This window comes from Pygocentrus nattereri, chromosome 26 (assembly GCF_015220715.1).
Source record: "Pygocentrus nattereri isolate fPygNat1 chromosome 26, fPygNat1.pri, whole genome shotgun sequence".
NCBI classification, from domain to species: domain Eukaryota; kingdom Metazoa; phylum Chordata; class Actinopteri; order Characiformes; family Serrasalmidae; genus Pygocentrus; species Pygocentrus nattereri.
Window position 1 is genome coordinate 25,351,441 of NC_051236.1, and position 22,243 is coordinate 25,373,683.

A 22,243-nucleotide genomic window follows, 5' to 3' on the forward strand; every position below is an offset into this window, starting at 1 on the left:
TGAGCAAAAGGCAGCCAGTACTTTATAGACAAGCATTCAATCCTCAATGAAAATCATGTATTGCTCAGATACCTTAAACAAAGTAATACGTTGAGGCAGCTCTAATTTCAATGTTACACTTCATAGTGTGAAGATATATTTCTATAAAAAAAGCATGTAGGCTAAATGGAGAGTTTACTTGGCTAAGATCAAGTGAAAGAGTAAAATACTAGCCTTTTCTAGTTGTATTTACACATTTAAAAGCCTACAATAAATTACTAAAACAACATGGAATTATTTTCAGCATGACATATACAGAGAATGATGCCATATATAATAATGCACCATCATAAAAACCAGGTTTGGAAGTTGTAACCTCCTGAAATACATGTTTCACTGGAATTTTATACTGAAAGAGTGAAACAAAGAAGAAAATGTCATGAATATAAGCTGTAAATGGTAACATTTAAGTCCTCTAAGTTTGTGCTAGGGAGAAAAGTGGTTTGCGCAACGGGCAGACGCAAGGAAGACTCAAAGAATCATCTTTGATCGCCCACTGGTGGCTAAACAGCAAAACAGCAATAAGAAAGAGATACTTGTGATTAATATGGACTGGACTGCTCTAGTAAGAATGAGAAAAAAAGAACACCATATTAACAGGACAAAGGTATTAACACGGTCAGAGCAAGTTACAGTAAGCGCTTTCTGATCTTCCAGTACAATTTTTCAAAATCACATATTATAGAGTGTTGAAGATGCAGCCCATGTAGAGCTCTGCTGGGAGAGGTCCAAAAACATCCAAAAAGTGATACAGCTGTGTTCATATTGTGTTCAGAAATGCTCATTAAGACTATTCTGAAAGCGCCCAGCACCATCAGGGTCTCAGCAATAGGAGAGAGTCTAATAACAACCACATCTGTTCCAGTTGCAGGCAAAGAGTCTTTGAAATATGGCCAGAAATCACTTCGACAGCACTCAACAACATAGTGCTATTGTGGCACCCTGTCAGGCAAGATCATCCCTCAGTGGTGTGGTCAGGACCAGTCCTCAGGTAGGCATCCTCTGGTCTGGAGGCAAACTGTCCATCAGACACTTGAGCTGCTCCTCACCAAGTTTGATCTTGTCTTCCAGTTTGCGCTGCTCAATGATGAGGGCCGACTTCATCTTAACAAAGTGCTTATAGTCGGCTAGGCTTTCCTCCTGAAGACAGCTGGCCAGGATGTCATAAACCACACGCTCGCGGCGGTCCAGGTTCTCCTTCAGCTCCTTGGCGTCCTCATGCTGGCGGATCAGCAGCTTACGCTTCTCTGTCAGCGTGCGCTGCAGAGAGAGAAGAACGATCAGGATGCAACTCTGACATCACACTAAATGAAACCAGCCATATATAAATGAAGCAGATTCAGACCACTCCATCCAACAGCCAAACATGTAGGTACTCCGAAAGCTGACCTCCTCCTCCTTAAGTGGGGATACCCCCAATTTTTACATTTTTCTGTGTAATAAGCTGTTTAGATGTAAACAAAGTCATTCAGAGTGGCTTCATGTAAAATTCCAGATTCTAGAGAATCAGCAGGATCAGTCAGGATTTTTCACAGTGGTGGTGACGGTAACCAGACATCTGACTTGAATGCCTCTAAAAGCACACGCAGACAGACAGACAGACAGACAGACAGACAGACAGACAGACAGACAGACAGACAGACAGACAGACACAATCTAAGCTGCTTCCCCTTCTGGGTCGCGGGGGGTGCTGGAGCCAATCCCAGCCGTCATTGGGCGAAAGGCTGGATGCACCCCCAGCCAGTCAGTCGCCTCTAAAAGCAAAATCTCAAAATTATACTGCCTGATTCAGAGACATTGTTTTACGACAGCTTTGAGAAGGTTTTAGCCAAAAAAGTATTCTTTGAAATACATTAATTGCAGAGAGATACATGCAGAGCACTGTGAGGCAAAAGAGAAACAACATAAAATGTATTATATACAGATGACATGTAGGTTCACTGGTGGACAGTAAATAAAATGGCTATCTGTACTGTAGACATTGCAACACCTGACTCCTATCACTAAAAAAAAAAAAACAGTCAATAAATTTCTCTACAAGGCACTATTTAATATCAAACCAGTCTAAAACTTTCCGTAGATCTCAACAACTGAATCACACAGAGGTTTTAAATAATTGGTGGAATTTCACTTAGGAAAGAAATAGTTTGCAAGAAAATGAACACAATTTTCCTTGTACCCCAAACGTAATTGATGAGCTGAGACAAGTTTGTATCTTTAACTTCGCACTAGAGACACAAGGCCACCAACCAGCACCAAACTTCATCCTGACATCATACTTGACTCAAACAGCACCAAGACTGCATGACATTGTGGATCTATCAATGTGGGGGGACAAACATACAGATAAAATCCACTTTAAAGATGGATGCTACTACTGTTTAGGCTAGCTATGCAATGCGCTTTTGTCCATTTCTGTATGTTATATAGTGTCAGAACTAACATAACCAAGGCTGTATGAGATTACTACTCAATGCAACAATGCAAGGCAAGTGTTAAAGATTGAGGCTCCTACTTGCCAGTGTAAATCTAAAAGACTGTGGACACCAAACTTGGCTGATCAACTATATTTGTGAAACCCTGTGTTTGTCTTGGTACTATTTTGAAAGCCCTAAACCCCTTTACATTATTAATTTAAACAACTAATTCAATGCACTCTGTTATTTCTCTTTTGTCTCCTCACCCTCTCCTCAAGTGATGCATCCTCCTCCAGGCTGTTGAGGGCGTTCTCCACTCGGGCCAGACGTCCAGACAAAGACAGCAGTAGACTGACAACTTTGTCCAGGTCCCCCACAAACATACGGAACTTCTCCAGCTCGTTTGGTTTGCACACTGTCTGCACGGTGGCCTCCACCTCTTCCCCCAGGGCGTTGTTGTCCTGCATGTCCTCCTGCAGACTCTCCCGAGCCTCCCGCAGCACCTGCAGCTTCTTGCTAAGGCTCTCAATCAGCTCATGCTGCAAAAGGAGAAATAAAGTTACCGGTGAGCAGGTCTCCTAATCTAACTGAGTTTTCATCTGAACAGAGAGGGGTGACAAGCAGTTTTTAAGTGGAAGCAAACATAAAAAACATAAATGGAACATTTACCTTACCTCATACATCTATGAAACAAATTGCACCTCTTCACTGGTGTGTTAAAGTCAAAGTTATTTGAAAATCACAACCCCCCCACCCCCAAATCATACTGTTATGTTCTTCTGAATGAAATATGGTGTCAGAGAGGGTGTGTGAACTAGCTAAGTGCTTCACTTGATAGATGTTTTACTTTCACCTCCCACTACATACATGACCTCACTTGGTAATATTATTTTTCCTCCCCCACTGGTGCATGGCGATGTTATCAACAATCTAAACAATTTTGAGGCCGGCAAAAGTAACTTCACTTTGATATCGCCACTAAATAAGATTGTGTGTTTTAAGTGGTGCAGTATGATTAATCATGCCAAATTGGACCAGGTATACGAGGTAAAAAAACTTACAAGACTTACATTTTAGTTCTGTCCTATAGAAAAAAAAATCCCTCCATGCTGCACCATCGTAAATCAAATCAAAAGGATTTTAAGAGTACTTTGCACCCAGTATGTTTAAAACATGTAAAAAAAAAAAAATGAACATTACTAATAAACAACGGGACGACAAAAAAACAAGCATTTTCTGAAGGACAGAAACACTCAATTTTCTATCAATGAATTTCATACCGTGACTTGTGTTTCAAAGAATCAGCTCAGTAAACATTATAGGCCTGTGCTAGCATGATGGTTTCAATCAGATTTCATTCACCAGTTTCAGATGGCTTTGTTTCAACATTGTATCATTATGAAACTTACAACAACTGCCTAAGCACTATGCTAGCACAGGAAGTGCAGTGTAACATAGGAGGGAGTACACAGTGGTACGACACCAAGCTCTACCTTCTTGCTTGCAAGGTCACTGTCATTGTCCTCTTCCAGCTCCTCTTCTGAGTCAAGCTCAACACTCTGCTCTTGCATGTCCTTCATCTTGATCAGAAGCTCAGCTTTGGGAGCAGATGTGCTATAATAAGCTGAGCTGGTCACTAGAGCTGACACTGCCGCCATGTTATCCTCTTCCCTTCTGAGGAACCAAAGATAAAAATACATAATAAAAAAAATAATCAAGGTTATTGTTTTCAGGTCAATGTTTCTTGACACTGTGAAAGGACAAACTGAACAGGTGCAATTTTCTTTAGCTATTCTAACCTTAAATCACTGAAGAACTGCAATACAAGATCTAACCAGCAGGGGGCTTTTAAAACTGCTTCTGAAACATTTTTGACATGAAGGATATACCATGCGCACACAATAACTTTGTGGGGGAAATCGTAAACTATCAAAGGGCACTTAAAATATTCACTAAATGAAACTCTCAGCTGTTTATGGGCTTTTAGAGCCCAAAACATCTTCCATTCTCATAAAAGCTCACAAAACCAGCCTACATTTTATATTCAAGTCCACACTGAATTGGACACAATTAGACATCAAGGGCACCATACATCAAAGTCTGTGGCTGACAGACCGTGGGACTGACCTGTCTTCAGAGCTGCGTGACGAGGCCTGTTTGGGTGCAACCCTCCTTCGTTGGTGAGCCTCCTCCATCAATTGTTCTTCTTGGGGGAAAATCCCTTCCATTAGGTCCATGGTAGTCCTCATTTTACTCTGGTCCAAAATGTCAGCCAGGGACTTATCTTTGTCTATGATGTCCCTAGCCAACACCTCTCTCTTCTCATCCTCCTCAGAAGGGGAGGAGGAGGAACCGAGGTTAATTGAAGAGACACCATTACTGCTCTGATTCACATTGTCTTTCTGCTCGCCGTGCTGCTCCAGGGGCCCAGTGACATCGGCGTAAGGTTCTTGCTCCTTCTGATTGCCCATGATGTCTCGGACTTCTCCCTCCTGGTCCCTTTGCCGTGTATATGTGCAGAATGGAGAGCAGGACTGCTTTGGGGTTGCCAAGCAGGACAGAGATGAGACTGTGGACCCCTGTGGGCTGGGTGGCGTCTCACTGCTTGGGTGAAGATACTGTCGACTTTCTTTCTCTGTGTTACTTTCAGAGTGGACTATCTTGATGGGCACCTTTTTCACTGTGGTGTTGTCGTCAGTCACCCTGTCCATCCTTAAACAATAAAAATTCTGAGATCACCCAGTATATTCAGACAGACTAAGCACACTACCTGCTTGCCATCAAATACAGATCCCACAATTCAAATAAAAAAGTGATTGAAAAAAGACAACTAAAGATGACTTCTCGAAATGATATCATGCTCATGAATCAACTGGAACTTCTAAAAAATAAAAAATAATTGGAAATACAAGCTGGTAAGTTGAATTTAATACACAGAATGATCACTACTACAGAATTACAAATAGATATACAGTTCAGCAGCAGTTACAGTGAGCCTATCCATACACGGTGGCTGATTAAAAGTCATATGACATTACAGGGTTTTTTTTTTCTTTCCAGGCCCAACATAATGGCATACTCCGACCTCTGGACTCCTCCCCATGAAAGGACTTCTGGGAACTAGAGAGAACTGTACAAAAATACTGCTGCTCTACAGAAAAAAAAAAAACTAGTGAGCACAAATGAGAGCGAGAGAGATTTTCAATGAACAATCTGTACGCTAGACATCTTTTCTAGATGCTAGAGGTGGTCTGAATTTGTACTGACTTTAACTACAGTAGCATGTAGTGGCCAGAGGCATATGAATAAGCCTCTTGTATAGAGTTGAATATAATAAGGAGAGCAGCGTCGTCATTAAATTACTGGGCTGAAGAGTGGGACAGTTTCCAATGATCATTTTAAGAGTGCAGCTGAAGGAGAAGCCCAGCTGTGGTCTGCCAGTGGAAAAGCTCTCCACAAGCACAAACTCAGCACTCAGCCGTATTAAACTTTAAACAAAGTTTTAGTAAGCAGATCTGTAAAACTCTTACCTTCCAGAGGCTTCATCCTGCAGGGAGACAGACACCGGGGGTTTGTCAGTCAGTCTCTGGGGAGCAAAATGTGGCGAGGGGGAGCGCTGTCCCTCCATGGTGGGCTGGGTCAGGCCAGAGGCTTGGTGGATGGGTGGAGCAGCAGGGGAAGGAGGGACAGGAGGTGTGATCTCTGATTGTTGCTCCTCCTCACTTTTTGGACCCTTGTTATACTCTGGGTCCTTCCAGAAAACCTGGGTGGGAACAGGGGCGGAGGTGGTATCTCTAACAGGAGAATGCGAAGTGGCTTTGCCCTGAGAGCTGGGGAGAGGAGGCGTGGCCTCAGGGTATTTGCAAGGCAGGGGAGGTCTCGGAGAAATCGAGCCCTTAGTTTTGGTGAAGGAGGAGGTTTCAGGGAGGATGCTGTGGTCAGGGAAATAGAGAGGAGGGCAAGCAGAGTTGGGCAGAGATTTATGATGGGCTGGTAGAGGGTCTGAGCAGAGATTTCTCTCCAGGTCCCCTCCAATTGAAAGTGATTGTGGAGGTTCTAGATTCTTAGATACTAAATCATTGCATCCTCTTTCATTTAACCTGAGGAGAAAAAAAAACAAAAAAACAAAGTTATTACTTGCATTGCATAGCATTCAGCTAGAAACACATCAAAGGCTGCAACTGTGAATGCGTTTGTCATTTCTAGTGCACAAAGCGCCACTGTGCTATGTGTAAAGCGATAGGACAGCACACATTTCTCCCACATTTCACCATCTCTCCATGGTAACTCCCAGGCTGGCTGTCATACTCTGCATATTTCTGTTCCCACAAGCCTGTCATGCTGTGGATAATGAATGCTCTTTCCCCCACAGTCAACGGCTAAGAGAACACTTTGCCTCCTTAATCTCAATTGTTCTGTTTTGTTTTTTTAAACCTTTTTGCTGTCAGTGATTTTAGATTTATATGTCATGGCAGCAGAGAGGGACAAAAATTTTTGCTTTTATGAAGCACTGTGGCCTAAACTTCAATTAAAAAAAAACAAAAAAACTGAAGACTGCTTTCAAAATTTAGTTTATTCGTGTGGTTAAAAATAATTTTTTTAAATACAAAAACATTATATTTACAAAAGACACAATATCATAGTTCAAAATGAAGCCAAACTATTTCTTTATTCATGCAGACCTGACTGGCCAGACACAATTTACTCTTTTCAAGGACAATTCAAGTACCTGTCAGGCACAAAGAACCAGCTGCCGTACTCCATAGACAGAGACGAAGAGAGATTTTGACTGAAGGATGGGTGTGGGGGGGTTGGGGGGGTAGGAACAAGGAGAGAAAAAGAAAAAGCAAAAATAACAAAGGAAAGAAAAATGATGACAGTCAGAACTTGCAGTGCACGATGCATGCCATAAGAAGTGATCATGCCACAAGAAGTGGTCTTCATTTTGACATTCGTGTTTGGAGGCAGAAAATGTATGCTTGGAGTCAGAGTCAAACATATTAAACAAGGACAGAAAAGGGATACAAATGCATCATCGAGCCGGTAATACGTGTGCTGAGCAGAACACATGTATTAAATGCAAACATGCGCAGACATGCAGTGAGTTTCCTCATTGAGTGTCAACAGTCTGTAATCAAAGTCAGGAAAACCACTCTGATCACTGTTTAATTATCACCTTCTAATAATAAAACCCTCTTTGCTAGCAGACAGATTAATTCTGGACATAATTACTAGTCAGTCAGTTGTGATGAGCTAAACGTAAGCAATGCTTATTCTTCACTATCTCAGTTCAGCATTAAAAGTAACCTTGTAAAATTTCCGTGTCTTGAAAAAGCAAATGTATCCAAAAAGGACAGGGGTACAACTTACTGCCAACCTTCTGTCTACATATTCAGTCAAACAGGAAGTCTAATACTATTAAATTTAACCTCAACATAATGCAACAAACTCCACTCACCATGGCCGATCGGGTAATCTCATGTTACGGGGAGGTCTGAACACATCTGAGTGTCTGCCGTGACAGGTGCTTCCTGGAGCACTGTATGTGCAAGCTGGGTGGGGCTGCAGGCTCTACCATGGATTTACTTAACACTAGCTTCTGTCACACAAGTTATGCTCTACTCTACAATGAAGTCAGAGTCAGGCTAACTCAAACCAGATACTTCACAACTTTAAAGTGAGTTTCACGGCAAAGTTCTGTTTCGCCAGGAGAGTGTGGAGTTTGTATATGCAATAAGAATGGTATGAGAAATTTTCAAATAATTTTCTACTATTATAACATATATTTTATTTATTAAAAAAAAAAAGTGACAGTAACAAAATTTGGTAATGATATCTGTTTACCAGTAATAAATCTTTAACCTGACTACCTGGTAGAAGTCATGGTTGAATGCAAGGAGTTAATTTAACCCACCTACTGCTCAGCTTCAAAGCTACTCATGGACAGTCTCGACAATAACCATGCTCTTCACAACACTTTAATTACAGGCAGGAGAAGACATGATCATTTTATAGGGTGCAATTTAACAAGCTTTAGATGATGGATGCAGGGTTTAAGTGGGCAACATGCTAATTAAAGTGAACCACCCCTTACTTTTACCCAAAGGAGACAGATAAGCGAAAGAAGAGAGGCCTGCAAGTTCAACATATACAGAATGAAAGAGGGGGAAAAAATGAATGCCTGCAAGGTCATCTGATATATTACACCAACACCAACTATAACTGTTACCTAGCAATTCTTCAGCTTTCTCTGACCTAACAAATCTTAGTTTTATTTGCTATAATTAAGTCCATTCTGTATTTTATAAAGCTTGTTGCTAAACCAATGGATGACTACTTCATATAAAAACAACAAAGATGGCAAGACATTTATTTTATAGAACTGTCATTAGTTTCCAGAAAGTAGAGGTGGACAATGTGACAATATTTATTGCTGGAGCAATAAATTATTTCAGGTCACAATATTCCTTCTTGATCACGTTGTTATTATCATCAGTACTTAAATAACACTGACAAACTGCATGGGTACAAAGAAAGGATAACTATACTTGCTTAATTTGATTTTGTGCAGCCCAGTATGTGGAAATTTTTTGTCTGTTGCAATTTATTCAATCTCCGAAACTAAACATTGTGATGCATATTGCGTATTTTGTAGTACTGTGATAATAATTTTTGCCATAGATCCCAACCCCAACACCAGCTCAGACATCCTCCTTAGCGCTCTAGGGCAGAAAGACTACATTAATCACCAAGTATCCAGAGGAGAAAAGGACATGTATATAAGGATAAGTGTGGTGGCAAGGGAGCCAACCTGGATATTTCCAATTTAGATAAAGAAGGGACAAATATAAGAGATAGCACAGCACTGATTCTTAAATTTTATATATGGTCTTACATAGTTTTGATATTCAAACAGTTCTGTATGGTGTCTGAAGTCTGCAACTTTCCAAATTCAAAGATTTCCACTTTGGCACCACACAAATACTCAAGTTTCAAAAGTGTACTGAAGCACTGGAGACAGATGATAACTATTCATCGCCTATATGAGGTAAAATGCAAATCTCACAGAAGATGAAGAAATACAAAACCCAATACGTGAATTCTAACTGTATCTGTAAGTGCAGACTAAAATGTTGATTCAAAATGTTCTTGCCAGAAATGCAAGCCTTTACTACTGCAAATATACAGACAATGAACAGTATGGAGATACTAAACGTCCTTCAGAACGGTGACGCTTACAGGCGGGACAAAATACTGACACTTTAACACAGTATCCTGTTCTCTTTGGTCAAATGAAATTGGGTGCATTTCTAGTATTCTGTGAATTAAATGGGTCACACTCAAACGCCTACATCTCAGTGATTGCCTCACCACACAAACCTCAGTTACTAAGGATGGCTGTCACAGCTGGGTCAGGGCCATACTGTAGTCAGGCCTGTGGTGTCCACAAAGGGAGTACTGTCTCTCTGACCCAACTAGGTCTGAATGAATGGCCTAACAGCAGAGGTCATTGTACTAGCTCAGCTTCTCAAAGACAGCAGCGCAAAGTAAGTGAGACTTATTACCATCAGCATTGTTTACTATTTAAAAGGACACATGGTTGGCTAGCTCTGATCTCACTTCAGCATTAGGCCAGGAATATGGCTAATGTAAAATTTCAGTCATTCAGGGTGATGAAATACTCCATTCTAAGTCAAAACACAGTGGTGGGGATAACCAGAAGCCAGAAATGTGTGATGCCTCTAAAAGATACCTCACAGAAGGTTATTACACAAAATAGTTACAAATACACTGCCTGACACCCGAGACATTGTTTTCTGCTCTGCTCTGAGATGAAGTTTTGGCCTAAAATGTGTTTTATAAAGTATGTTCATGGCAGAAATGTCCATGGAGGGTGATGTAGAGCAAAACAGTACTCAAAAGAACTGAACTTTTATCAATATTACTTATGAGAACTCGCTTGTCAAAAATGTGCGTTGTAGACATCACAACCCCTAGTTCTAATCACCACCAAATTTATAGAAATCCAAGTCAGTTAGTTGCTCTACAGTCAATCATTTCACATCAAATGACTGTTTACACTTCAAAACTTGAATAATTAGTGGAGTTCGATTTTAAGAAACCAACAGGAAACAACAAATAAAAATCATCAGTTACCTTGGGCCAGAGTTGTCATGATCAGAGAGTTTTCTTTCAGATGAAGGAAATTCTGCTGACTTTCTTCCCTGTACTAGGATGCTCTGCAAAGAATACAACAGATACAACTTTTAACATTCAACAACCTAAGGCAAGTATCAACACATGCACTTGCCTCATATCAAATGACAACAATTTCTCTGTTAGACCACAACTTTTACTTCAATATACGGGGCTCTTTCCTTGACACTGGCTGCTGTCCTTGTGTGAGGGTGTGGCTTTGTGTGTAGACATGGATTAATGTTTGACCAATGCCCTGCCTTTATTCTCGCATTACTCATTCAGCCACCCTGTCTGAACAAGGTTAAAAGCTAACGAGGTTTCAAAAAAGCACAACACTGGTAAATATGCAAATGTCTGATAAAAATAACAACAGATAAAATGCATTTGTAGTGATTATATCAAAAGCAAAGCACCGACCTGACCATAGAAGTCTTCAGAAGGAGAGGATCGTGACCTTTCATGAAAACAGGCAGGTTTATTCCGTTGCTCCACTGCTTGATCAAGGATGTTATCAGCTGAGTGGTACCTTCCAGACGTCCTTGGTTCCACCACTTTTCTCTGTGTTTTCCATGTGGCTTCATATTCTGCAAAAGTGCCCAGTCTATGCAATGAGTTAGGGCCATCCTGGCCTTCTTTAGGACTGTTCTCAGCAGCTGTTGCCTTAACATTACTATCACCTGTGGTTGTATCACTTTGTGAAGGCTGAGGCTTCCCTTCAGGCTTGGCCAACCTTGGATCATCAGGTATTTGTTGATTTTGCTTTGGTAAGGGCTTTTGGTACGCAGGTTTTCCTTTTGCCTCAAAGAATTTACGCTTGCCAACTAAAGACACAGTATTATCTAGCGGAACTGGCTCATCATCAACACCCATCTCATGAATTTTATCAGGCTCAGACAATGACCGTACTTTCTTTTCTACTGGAAACCGCTTTCGGCCACATATGCGGGTCACCTGGTTACCCCCTGAAGTAGCTTTGCTCAGTGGGACCTCGGAAACACTTGGCATGGATGGCGTATCCTTCCAAACAGAGGATAGATCTTCAGATCCTGGGTGCTCCAGCAGCACTGGCTCCAAGTCTCTCCTCCTGAAAGAAGTAGCTTTAAGGACCCGTGCTTGGGCCTCCTTCAGATGATCCTTATAAGAGCTAGTGAAGGAATCATCAGATGAGGAAGAGGAGTTTTCTGTGGGCTTCCAGAAAGAAGGCTCTTCTTCAGTCTCCAATGAACCACTCAAGGCTGCTGCACTTCGACTTTTCTGAAGCTGAGCTCTCCTCATTTGTATCTCATTTCTCAAAGTGGTCGCAAATCGGTCACTACGTCGTACTTGCCTAATGGTCTGGGGATCAACTGATTCCTGTTGTGAACTTCCACTTTCCATCGCATCTTTGTTCTCATTCAATCTGCTGCTCTCTTGGGACAGAGAGTGTAACAAAGGGGTGTTTTGGGGACACACATCTGCACCACTATTAGACAGTAAATGTTCCTGGGAGGACTCCCTCAACTGGAGAGGTGCAGCAATTCTTCCCTGCTCAGATTCCTCCTTAGGGGGATAACTGATAAAATGGGTGTCTGAGTTCGTCACAACACTTTGTTTCTGGATTCCACAGAGCTCTGAAGCTTTTGCTGGTGCATCATCAAGGAAAGGGGTATTGACTGCTGGGTATGTTCGATGCTGGCTGTCAACCTGCCTGTAATATCCATTAATGTCTTTGTTATTTGAAAGGGGAAGTGGTACTTGAGGTGTATACATGTCTTTCTGCAGTCCTTGAGCGCTTCTGTCATGCCCACTTTGGGACACATCTATAACAGAATTAGCCTTCCAATCCTCCACTCTCACTAGTGAGGCTTGCGACAACCCAGGAGGGTGTTGTCGAGACGTGACACAGTAATATCTGGTGGTACTGTGGATGTCAGCGTTTTGGTCAATGGTGGTACTGGACAGTGATGCAACAGGCCTCCTAACCTGATTCTGGCTATAGTGCAGATTGTGGCTGTTGGTAGGTAACTCTTGCATGCTGCTGTAGCAACTACTCACGTTCTGAGGCTTAGAAGACATCCTAGACGGAGCATGGAAAGTGCTTTCATCACTGTACTGCCGTTGATGGTGTGGCAAATGGATGTAGGATGAATGGCCTGCTCTGACATCAGTGGTGGACAGCGAGTATGTCTTGTTTGAATTTAGATGGTAAGCTTCTTGATTATAGCTCTCAGCTGCTTTGTATGAATTAACAGTGTCACCTTTGGTTGGAGGGTTGTAGTTTTGACAACTTTCAAGGGCTGATTCGCTGGCTTGGTAAATCTTTTGAGTACAGTCAGAGACCTCTGATACTCTGTCTACTCCTTTCACATGAATCTTTGACTGAACATGAACACCAGGACCCTCAGGGTAGCTGGGAACCAGGCCCTTTTCATGAACCTTGATAGCAGCGAAACTATCCCTGCGTGTTGGTGGCGTAGGCGGTGGAGGTGAAGGGGCCATAGTCTTCTTCATGTCTGGAATATGCCAAACAGGTCCAGTGCTGGCCTTTCCAGAACCAGAATGGCGGTAGCCTGGCTGCTCCACTGTTTTAGGACTTTCTCGGTCATTGGTCCCTGAAGGAAGCTGTAGGTATCCAATCCTATCATCCTGCTGCACCCCCTCATTTAGGTTTTGACTGTGCCTGCTGTTGCTAGGCCTACTTCCTGAGTCCCACTGGCTTACTTTATACAACATATTCTCAGTTGAAGCTGCGTTGCTTTTGGACAATGTATAATCTGGGGTCCCTGAGCTAGTTGAAAAGGAGCTATAAGCAGAGTCTCTTTTTCCACCTCCTAAATGTTCGATGCTGTTGGCATTAGACTTGCTTGGAGAGAGGCGGCCAGGTGGATAGGGGTGAGAGCCGTGCTCTAAGCTCTCCATACTGCCCAAAGAACTGAACTGATCTGACACTCTGCGCAGATTTGTCTGGTCCCAGCCAGTAGTGAGGTCAGAGGACAATGAACTGAGAAAACATTCATATATTTTAGACTTCATTAACAGAAAAAACAGGGGAAAAAATGACAAAATTATCTTTTCAGAATGGTATTATAATATGTTTAAACAGGGTTTTCTACCTTGCATCGTATCTTGTTTGCCACACTGGTGAGGGCGTGGACTGTGTCTTTCCAGTTTCTGATTGGCTCTCGTTGAATTTGGTGGAGTGCCAGGAGTGAGGCCTGCTCATTGATTCATTTCTCCTAAAAGAAAGGGAAGAGGGAGGTAAAGGGAGAAGAGAAGAGAGAGAAAAGGGGACAGAAAGAGAGAGAGAAGACAGAGCAAGAAAGAAAGTGGGAAAGTGAACAGAGAACAAAGCATCATGCCTCTGTACAACTGCTACAAATAAAAGCCACAATCAACTCTACTTTCATAAACACAACCGTTATAGTACACATAACTATGGCAACCTTATTATACTCAACCTCTTAAAAAAGTACATTTAACTAAGCTATCAACTGTTACTTTTGTATTTTACTTCACAACACACTAAAATGTAGTTTCACAGTTTCTCCCAACCTCTCAACTGCAGCAATACATGAATTTGCATGCCACTGAAACATACCCTTTGAAGCGGTTCTTTCTGCAAAGCATGTAGGGCAGAAGTCAGAAACACATAACTGTGGTACAAACTATCAACAAATACATCATTCTTCACCAAGGTAACCAGCATATTTTCTTGTCTGAACATTCCAAGTGCAAACTCCCAAAAATGCAATAAACTAGGGCTGCATGAAATGGATAAAATTAACATATAGCATCTCCAAGATGTCTTGCAATCTTTGACATTACATGACTAACGATGAGAATGCTCAGACATGCTGATTTGATCATATTGCAGACATCAAAATATCAGAATGGCAAAGGTATTGTTATGTATAGTAAACAATGAATGTTAGTTCAAATCATAAAAACGTATCTAAATTAAGACCTTAGGAAGAACAGCAACAAAGACAACAAAAAATGGCTGAAAAGTGAATTAATGCATTGAACGTAAATAATGAAATGGAGTCATGGTGTAGATGTGACTGGACTGAATGGGAGGGTACAGAAATAAAGATGGGTCTGCCAGTGATTACATCCATACCATACCTCATTGAACTTCGCAATATCTTCGTAAGAAAGCTCCGGGCCACATGAACGTCACTCTCTGATGGCATTTTCTGTGCTACAATATCCACCATTTTCATCCTCCTGAAGGGGGTTAGAAGGAGGGGAACAGACTGAATCTCTAACCTCAATACAAATTGAGGGACAGGGACTCTAGAGCTATTCCTTTAAGTAAGACAAACAAGTCTTTAATAGTAAAATGGCACAGCAGTGAGGATGACCGCATCAACCTAGTGCTATCTACACAAACACAGAAAACAGCAAACAGTACAGGTGTTTAGTGCAGTGCAGGCAAATATTGGCCACAGTCACAGAAATCTATGAGCTACATTCTGTACCAGGAAGCCTTATAGTTTCAAAGACTGAAACTTCAGAATAAAAGTCAGAAAAAAAAGCTAGAAATTCAAAGCAGTCACCGTGTATCTACAGCCAATACAGCAAAAACGGTAGGCAAGGAGCACTAAACACAGACTTCAACCATATGGCCTAGAAGGGAAACAGCATGCCCAGCATGGGACAGCGGCTTAAGGGCCTGAAAATCTCCTCGCAGCACCAGATCAGCCACCCTCCAACTCTGCCCAAGCTGCTGTCTGTCCCTATACAGAATTGGGCTCTAAGAATTCTCATACAAGGGACACGTCACTGGGCAAATGGGCAGGAATCACAGGCAAAGAGAGACATCTTGTGGTGGATGAAAAACACTGAAAATCTACATACCGAACAGCAAGATGGCTTTAACATTTGAAGGAAAGTAAACCAGTTAAAGAGGTCATTTTAATCAGTTGCTGTCAGGAAAAGATCATCAACTTTACCAGAAAACATGACAAATGTATAAATGTATCAAAACCATCTGAAAAATAAAGCTTTTGATATAACAAGCTATATTTGAGACATTTCACCAAGGGCTACAAAGTAACCACAGAGACCTTTCTCTTAAAATCACAACTGGTTAATAAACATTAACATGTGACCAAGTGAAATTACAGATGTCAGGCTGAAGCTGACCGAGGCTTTGGCCTAATTAGTTAGATTATTTAAGAGCATTTTCCTGCTTGTCTGGAGCATGTAAAATGCAGAATTTGGGCCTGCAGGAAATGCTATGTGGGTGCCTGACTGGGTACCTCTTATGCTCGAAAACGTATTTTATTTTACGTGATTGTACACACTGCACACAAACGTTTTCGCCGACTCTCCTACTGCTCACAGCTGGGTCTGTTAAGAGTCGGAACAGTAGTCATAAGCAATACTAACTTTAGTCATTCTATTTTAGAAGTAGTATCAAATATGATCAGCATACTCTTAATACATCTGTTTCGCGTAATGCCACCAGACAACTGCCACTTTGGTAATCAGAAGAACTAAAATATATTTTGTTAACTGTACAGTTTGATGAGAGATCAGTGAGAATTTACTGTGCAAAGCCATCTAAACAAACTATGTTTAATCAGTTGAAACTGATCAACATAATTGCCACACAACCTTCCTGAAGTTCCACTTCTCTGAATCTTCCACCAAACTTAGGATTGTGTTAGGAAACTAACACAACACCACCTGTTTTTATTTAGAGATATTTATAAATATATATTGATATTTACATATATTTTTACATATTAATCAAAAACAATTACATTTTCATTTCATTTCATCAAACTAAGATTTTGTTTTTTAATTTCTCCACCATCACTCTCCCATTTAAACACAGCTGAAGATGATTAACAGGGATGCACCAATAGCCTTTTTATGACCGGTATGTTTCACAGTTTTGATCCTCATCTGTCTCTTTTTAACAACTGTAGCACTGTGACAGTAGGAATCACAAAAAAAGGCTAACACTGCGCCTAAAATATACCAGGAGGTGATGTATACAGTAGGTATGTGTACAGTAGGACATTTGAGTCTCTACAGCATTAAAAAGGATAATTAAAAAGATCAACATAATATTTATGACTCTAAATTCTGTTCAGTTAAACAGAGTAAAGTCAGCATATACAAACGTTGATATTGCAACTGTCGATTTTTTCCAAAGTGAAGTGGTTGTGACTGTGTTTAAAAACACTGCACAGTGAATTCCTGCCGGTAATTTGCAAAGGCAAAATGTTTTAAGTGACCAACAGCTTTTTGTCCAACTGCTATGGAGTCAGAAACAGTTTCGGTGAGAGCAAACCGAGCTTGAGTGGTTTGTTCATTAGCATGGCAGGATGTTTAGTTTAAGTCACATAACAGTCATCGAGTGGCATCGTATGTTGGCATCATTGCATTTTTATAAGGTTTAGTGTAAGTACATAAGCACAGTTCTGGGCCAATATGCGATAAATGTTTCGGTATGAATGCATCTTTATTCTTTATTAACACAGCTGTTGCAAGACAAAAATTGTCATGTGACAAACAGATAAACCCTTTTTTTTCTTGATAGTTATCAAATTAATACTGTAGTTTAAATCAACAGTGCAATTAATTATATACCCATGCACCACAGTGTACTATACAAGGCTTGCCATAAGCCTCAGCATGGTGTCAAAATCAACAAAATCTGTAAACAACTAGGAAATGCTTGCTCACATTAGCAGTTGCATATGTTATGGATACTCTAATATCAAAATGATTTGGAATGCACATCAGGCCTGGGTAATATCTAAAAATAATCAGTATGATATATTGTAAAAAATTGCAATTAATGATTATATCACACCCGTTCCCCTTCTATTTCCCAACATGATGTTTACCATCTTTTAAGCATCAACATCAACCTATCTGTTCAGGCCTAATATTGATATGTTTTTGTTCTGTGTATCAGAGCACTGAACATTATTAAACTACATTTTTATAACAATGTGGTGGCCACAAGCTAATCTGTGATTACGTGGAGTATACTTTTTTCCCCCCTGCTCTTGATTTCGAGGTCATGCGGAATTAAAGAGGTGGTATTTTCAGAGGGAGGGTCTGCCCTCATTAAAAGGTTGCAAGTTTATTGTACTTCATGCAATATGAGTAATAAAATTGAGTACTTAATATTCTCCAGTCAGTTGAATGTATTGCTCAAAACCTGTATTTAATTGAAGTGCCAATCACAATCTTAGTGTATATATTCCTAATATGAGTATAATTTTAGCCATTATTTCCTGTATAAATTAACAGCTTTCTGAAATAAAGCTTCTTCAAACGATAGCAAGACTGAGCCAGTTTACTAATCAGCCTTGGAAAACGTTTTCAGAGTTCAAGAAAATATACATTACAGCAATATCACAAAAGGTCAAAGAACACAGGCAATACCACTTGGGCCCTACATTTTCACTAGCTTTCGTTACAACCTCCGAAAACTTTCCTGACGTGGAAAAAGTATCACATTAGAAAAAGGTATCACATAAGACCTGATGGTCACATAAAAAAAAGCTTGACCTTCAAGTAAAAATGATCTAATGGGAACAATTACAAAGTGTTGAGCTGTGCCCACAGGCTTTATTGAGCTTGAGACACCGCACAAGACGCTCCTGCACAGGTTTCAATACCGTTCTCAGCACTCGCCATCCCACTTACACTTGACATGTAAGATTTTATCTCACTGCAAACCGCTCTTAATCAAATACCCAACTTTGTAACTTTACTTTTTAAGATATGTAAAAACGCAACTGTTTCAAAGGAAATTATGTGGTTAGCTTCAACAATTTTTAGTCTAAACTTGATCATTTTATTTGTGGTTGATCAAATCAGAAGCAGGTAACATTGACAAGAAAACAGAACAGATTTAATGACAAATTAAGGAAAGAGAGGCCCAAAAGAGGTTGTTTCCCTGCTGTTCTCTTTCACTGCGTAAATGCTTCAAGTGTCTCTGCGCTAGCCACACATGGCGCTTTTCATTCAGATGCTAATCCAAGTCCCTTTATTAGACGTATTGTCAGGGCTACAGCTGGTTCAGCACAGATATGCCAGTGGACTGGATCAGTAGAGCCCAGGCAGAATGGAGGCCAAGGAGGGGGGCTAGGAAGGGAAAGTCCCCTTCCACTGTTTTCACAATGAGGCACGTTCAAAAACAAACAAATCGCTGCTGAAAAGGCATAGCCTATCCAACTCCTTCATGCAATGTATTCAGAGAAGACAAGCTCTGGCAAAAAAAAAATAAAAAAATATCACAAATTCCAAAGAAAAAGAGTAAGGAATAAAAGGATTTTGCTGCTACTGTTGTGTTTACAAAGAGCATCTCCACAGATTATAAAATAGTTCAGAAGAATAAAAACATTAAGCTTGTTCTGCTGCTTATGTAGGTCAAGGTTTTGCATGGTGCCTGGTATGAAAATCAGGCCTGAATCTGATAAGGGTCAGAATACACACGCAACAGGTTGCAAATCGTTACCACTTCTTCAACCACTCTGTAGGTCGTGCAGAGAGCACAGATATTCAGTTTGAGACATTCTATACTATTACTTAAAACCTCATACAAGTCCAAACAGAAGGCTCAAGAGAAAAGTATAACAGATGTGGGATGTAAAAAGCAGAAGCAAACAACAAGAGCACAATAAGTCTCTGAACTTACCAAGCAGACCCTCAAGGCAACATGAACACAAAGAGAAACATTCCTAATTAGCTTCCCAGAAAGGGAGATCTGAGAGGTTTGTGAGTCCGGGTTTGCTCCAGTGGACTCCTCAGACACTGCATTCCACATTCACATCAAAGACTGAGCAGGACAAAAGGTCCTCCACAGATGACCAGTGCCTGATCAGAGTCTTTTGAAACATCTGCTGCTTCCATAAAAAAAAAGAAAGAAAAATAAATGATTAAGCGTGGTTACAGACCTGGACCCTAAATATCTGCATCTTAAAGTCTGTGTGTTTCAGCTAGAGCAGGTTTCCACAAGAATTATGGTGGTTTTACCCCTTGAAGGATTTGGGGAGGGGGCTATTGTGATAAGCCAGTCCCCTTTAAGTAATCTAGCAGCCTCCACCTCCCTATTGGCTCAATGATGGTATGTTAATGAGCAGTTGAGAGGGCTGAGCTTTGCTGCTCCATCCCCTGCTAAATGGCAGGCCTACATGTCTTCCATTACTATGGCAACATGTTGATTTCTGCAGGGTGCAAGTGCACTGCTTTATTGAGCAGAAGGAGCAAATAGGTATTATCAGCAATAGTTGGACAATTACACAAGGTAAAAAGCGTACCTAAAGCACCAAGTTTTCCAAAGCTCTACATGCAAAGTTGTTCATGTACTAGGCTACTTGACACCAGGGCTGCCCTCTTCATTCTTGTGTGGGGCGCCTGTCTCAGGCAGCACCAGACTTCACCAAACATGCCCCATGACCTAAGCCTCCCCTCATGGATCAAGTGACTTGCTCTGTCAGACTGAATATCTCACGTTCTGATGTGGACCATCTGGTTTAAGGCCTGGCTAGGAGCTCCAATTATCAACCTATAGCACATTTTTTCTAAAAATAGCCTGTAAAAGAGGAAAAACGATAACCAAATAGAGTTTGATCTACAAAGTTGACAATATGATTCAAAACGGCACCACCATTCAAACAAGTGGTCTGCCACAGACCAAACTATTGAAGAAACGCAAGATGATTAGAAAAGAACTGTTCTGGTCTAGAGGAAACAAATTCCAGATAAAAGCTATTCCATCATATTAACCACCAAATAAATACTTCAACTGCATCAAAAAGGTAGCAAACTCATACAACCCATAAACCCACAAACAAAGGTTCATCTCCGACAGATGGACCATAAGTTTCCTGGCAGTTTCTTTAACTGAGCAAAAAAGACATTTGTCTAGTGCTGGGACTAACGAAGATGGCTTATCTGACAAGGATAGTCTATATTTAATTGGCTTTGCTCAATAAGCAGCCAATAGAAATAGTAGAACTCCATTAAAGGTAACACTAGATACTGAATCTGCAGGAAAAAAAATGCTGATGAAGTGCACAGAAGACTTAGCTATAAGGGATTCAGGTATTTTCATAGTTTTTGAAGGCCTACACAAAGGCTTTTTTCAGCAACCTTCTGAATCAGACCCCTGATAGAGTGCCGAGAGAGGCCAAGCGTAAGCTGCTCGTAATGACCAACACATTCCTGGGCTGCATGTCATACCAACTGTTGAGTCAGTAGCTGCACAGTTGGCTGGTTCCCCCCCACTATGAAAACTGGAGCTCCTCTGTTTGTATAAAATCCATGCACGTTATCGTGACACAGACATTATCAACACTCACATACACTACTCCTTCACTGTTTAAGGTAACATCCAAAGAAGCTAAAGATACCAAAAAGAAACACTCAAAACGTTTCCATTATCAGTGAAATAATGCTATTTACACAAAGTATCTAAAGTAACAAAACATGACCCCTAGATTGGTACACGAACACCTCCTCCACATGCAAAAACTGTCATTTAGCACAATCGTACTTTTTAGTCCCAATGGTGCTATGAAATTTTTGATGTAACACTGGGTGCAGGCTTATCATGAGGTTGTTCATGGGAAATGTCAAACACGGGCCCTTAAGCCTTTGAAATGTGCTGACTGAGCCAGGAACAGGCGGACAAATCCCTCATCACCATCTTTTCCATGTACTGTTCACATACCAGCCATGACAAGAACAGAGAGTCCTTGGCATCATAGCACAAGGAGGTCAAGTGGGATGATAAATACTAAACCTTCAGTGTGAACCAACAAATGACTTTGTTCATTTTCTTTACATTTTCATTACATTTCATTTAAAAAAATGATAAGAAGGAACCAAGCGAGACAAGCTTTGTCAAATCCACTCTGGGGAAAAAAACAAAACAAAACTACTTCCAGAATGCACAGGGTCTGATACTGCTGTAGAATGTGCTTAACTTAGGTAGCTAACACGCACTGTAATTATCCCTGTTAGATTACACTGCCTGTAATTATTCCAGCATGATTACACTGCCTTCTTGTGAAAACAACAGCTTTTCCATTAATACTAATGAAAAGCATCTAAATCGATGGTGTCAACTCACCTTGCTGATGGAAAACTCAACAGTTTGTTTAAACAGAAGCAGCTATAGCACTAGTCCTTACCGTTGTGTATGACGTTTCCTCCCAACATCAAGAAATACATTTAAAACCAGCTTTCAGTGTCTGTTTATAGTCTCGAATGCCACCTCAGGCCAGTCCTTGACATTTTCTGCAAGTCACTGAACAAAAGCAACTGAGCATATCCCCTGCTTTGATTAGTACTCTCTAAGCTTATGTGACTGAGGAGCTTTGCTGGATATAATTGGCTTCTGAAACCTACACGGACATTGCCCAGGTCACTATCAGCACAAAGCAACATGATTCCATGTTTGAGGACAATTCACACCTGTACTCTATTAGATGGTAAAACAAGGACTTGGGCAGCTAAGGGCCAAGCGATAAACAAAGACTGTAGAGACTTTACTTTTAATGGACCTGGGCTAAAATGTGCTAAAACAAATTCAAACCAATAATCCTCAGTCTATGTCTCTTCAATGTGAA

At 40.8% G+C, this 22,243-nt stretch overlaps 1 protein-coding gene across 10 annotated transcripts in view; it reads right to left on the reverse strand.

The window, feature by feature from the left end:
- The window catches only part of shroom2a (shroom family member 2a), a 47,698-nt gene continuing 25,455 nt past the window's right edge, over window positions 1-22,243 (reverse strand). For 2 of the 10 annotated variants that reach the window (XM_017698149.2, XM_037534850.1), the window contains 11 exons: window positions 14,760-14,861; window positions 14,233-14,250; window positions 13,748-13,870; window positions 11,073-13,635; window positions 10,614-10,696; window positions 7,186-7,245; window positions 5,987-6,556; window positions 4,584-5,168; window positions 3,950-4,130; window positions 2,723-2,995; window positions 1-1,299 (listed from right to left, as the gene is read on the reverse strand). In XM_017698149.2, coding sequence (XP_017553638.2) covers window positions 1,027-1,299; window positions 2,723-2,995; window positions 3,950-4,130; window positions 4,584-5,168; window positions 5,987-6,556; window positions 7,186-7,245; window positions 10,614-10,696; window positions 11,073-13,635; window positions 13,748-13,870; window positions 14,233-14,250; window positions 14,760-14,861 — 4,831 coding nt within the window. In that variant the 3' untranslated portion in view covers window positions 1-1,026. Of the gene's footprint in view, window positions 1,300-2,722; window positions 2,996-3,949; window positions 4,131-4,583; window positions 5,169-5,986; window positions 6,557-7,185; window positions 7,246-8,550; window positions 8,590-10,613; window positions 10,697-11,072; window positions 13,636-13,747; window positions 13,871-14,232; window positions 14,251-14,759; window positions 14,862-19,305; window positions 19,626-21,805; window positions 21,822-22,243 lie in introns of those variants that run through there. The other 8 variants (XM_017698155.2, XM_017698154.2, XM_037534851.1 and 5 more) reach the window with 8 other exon arrangements.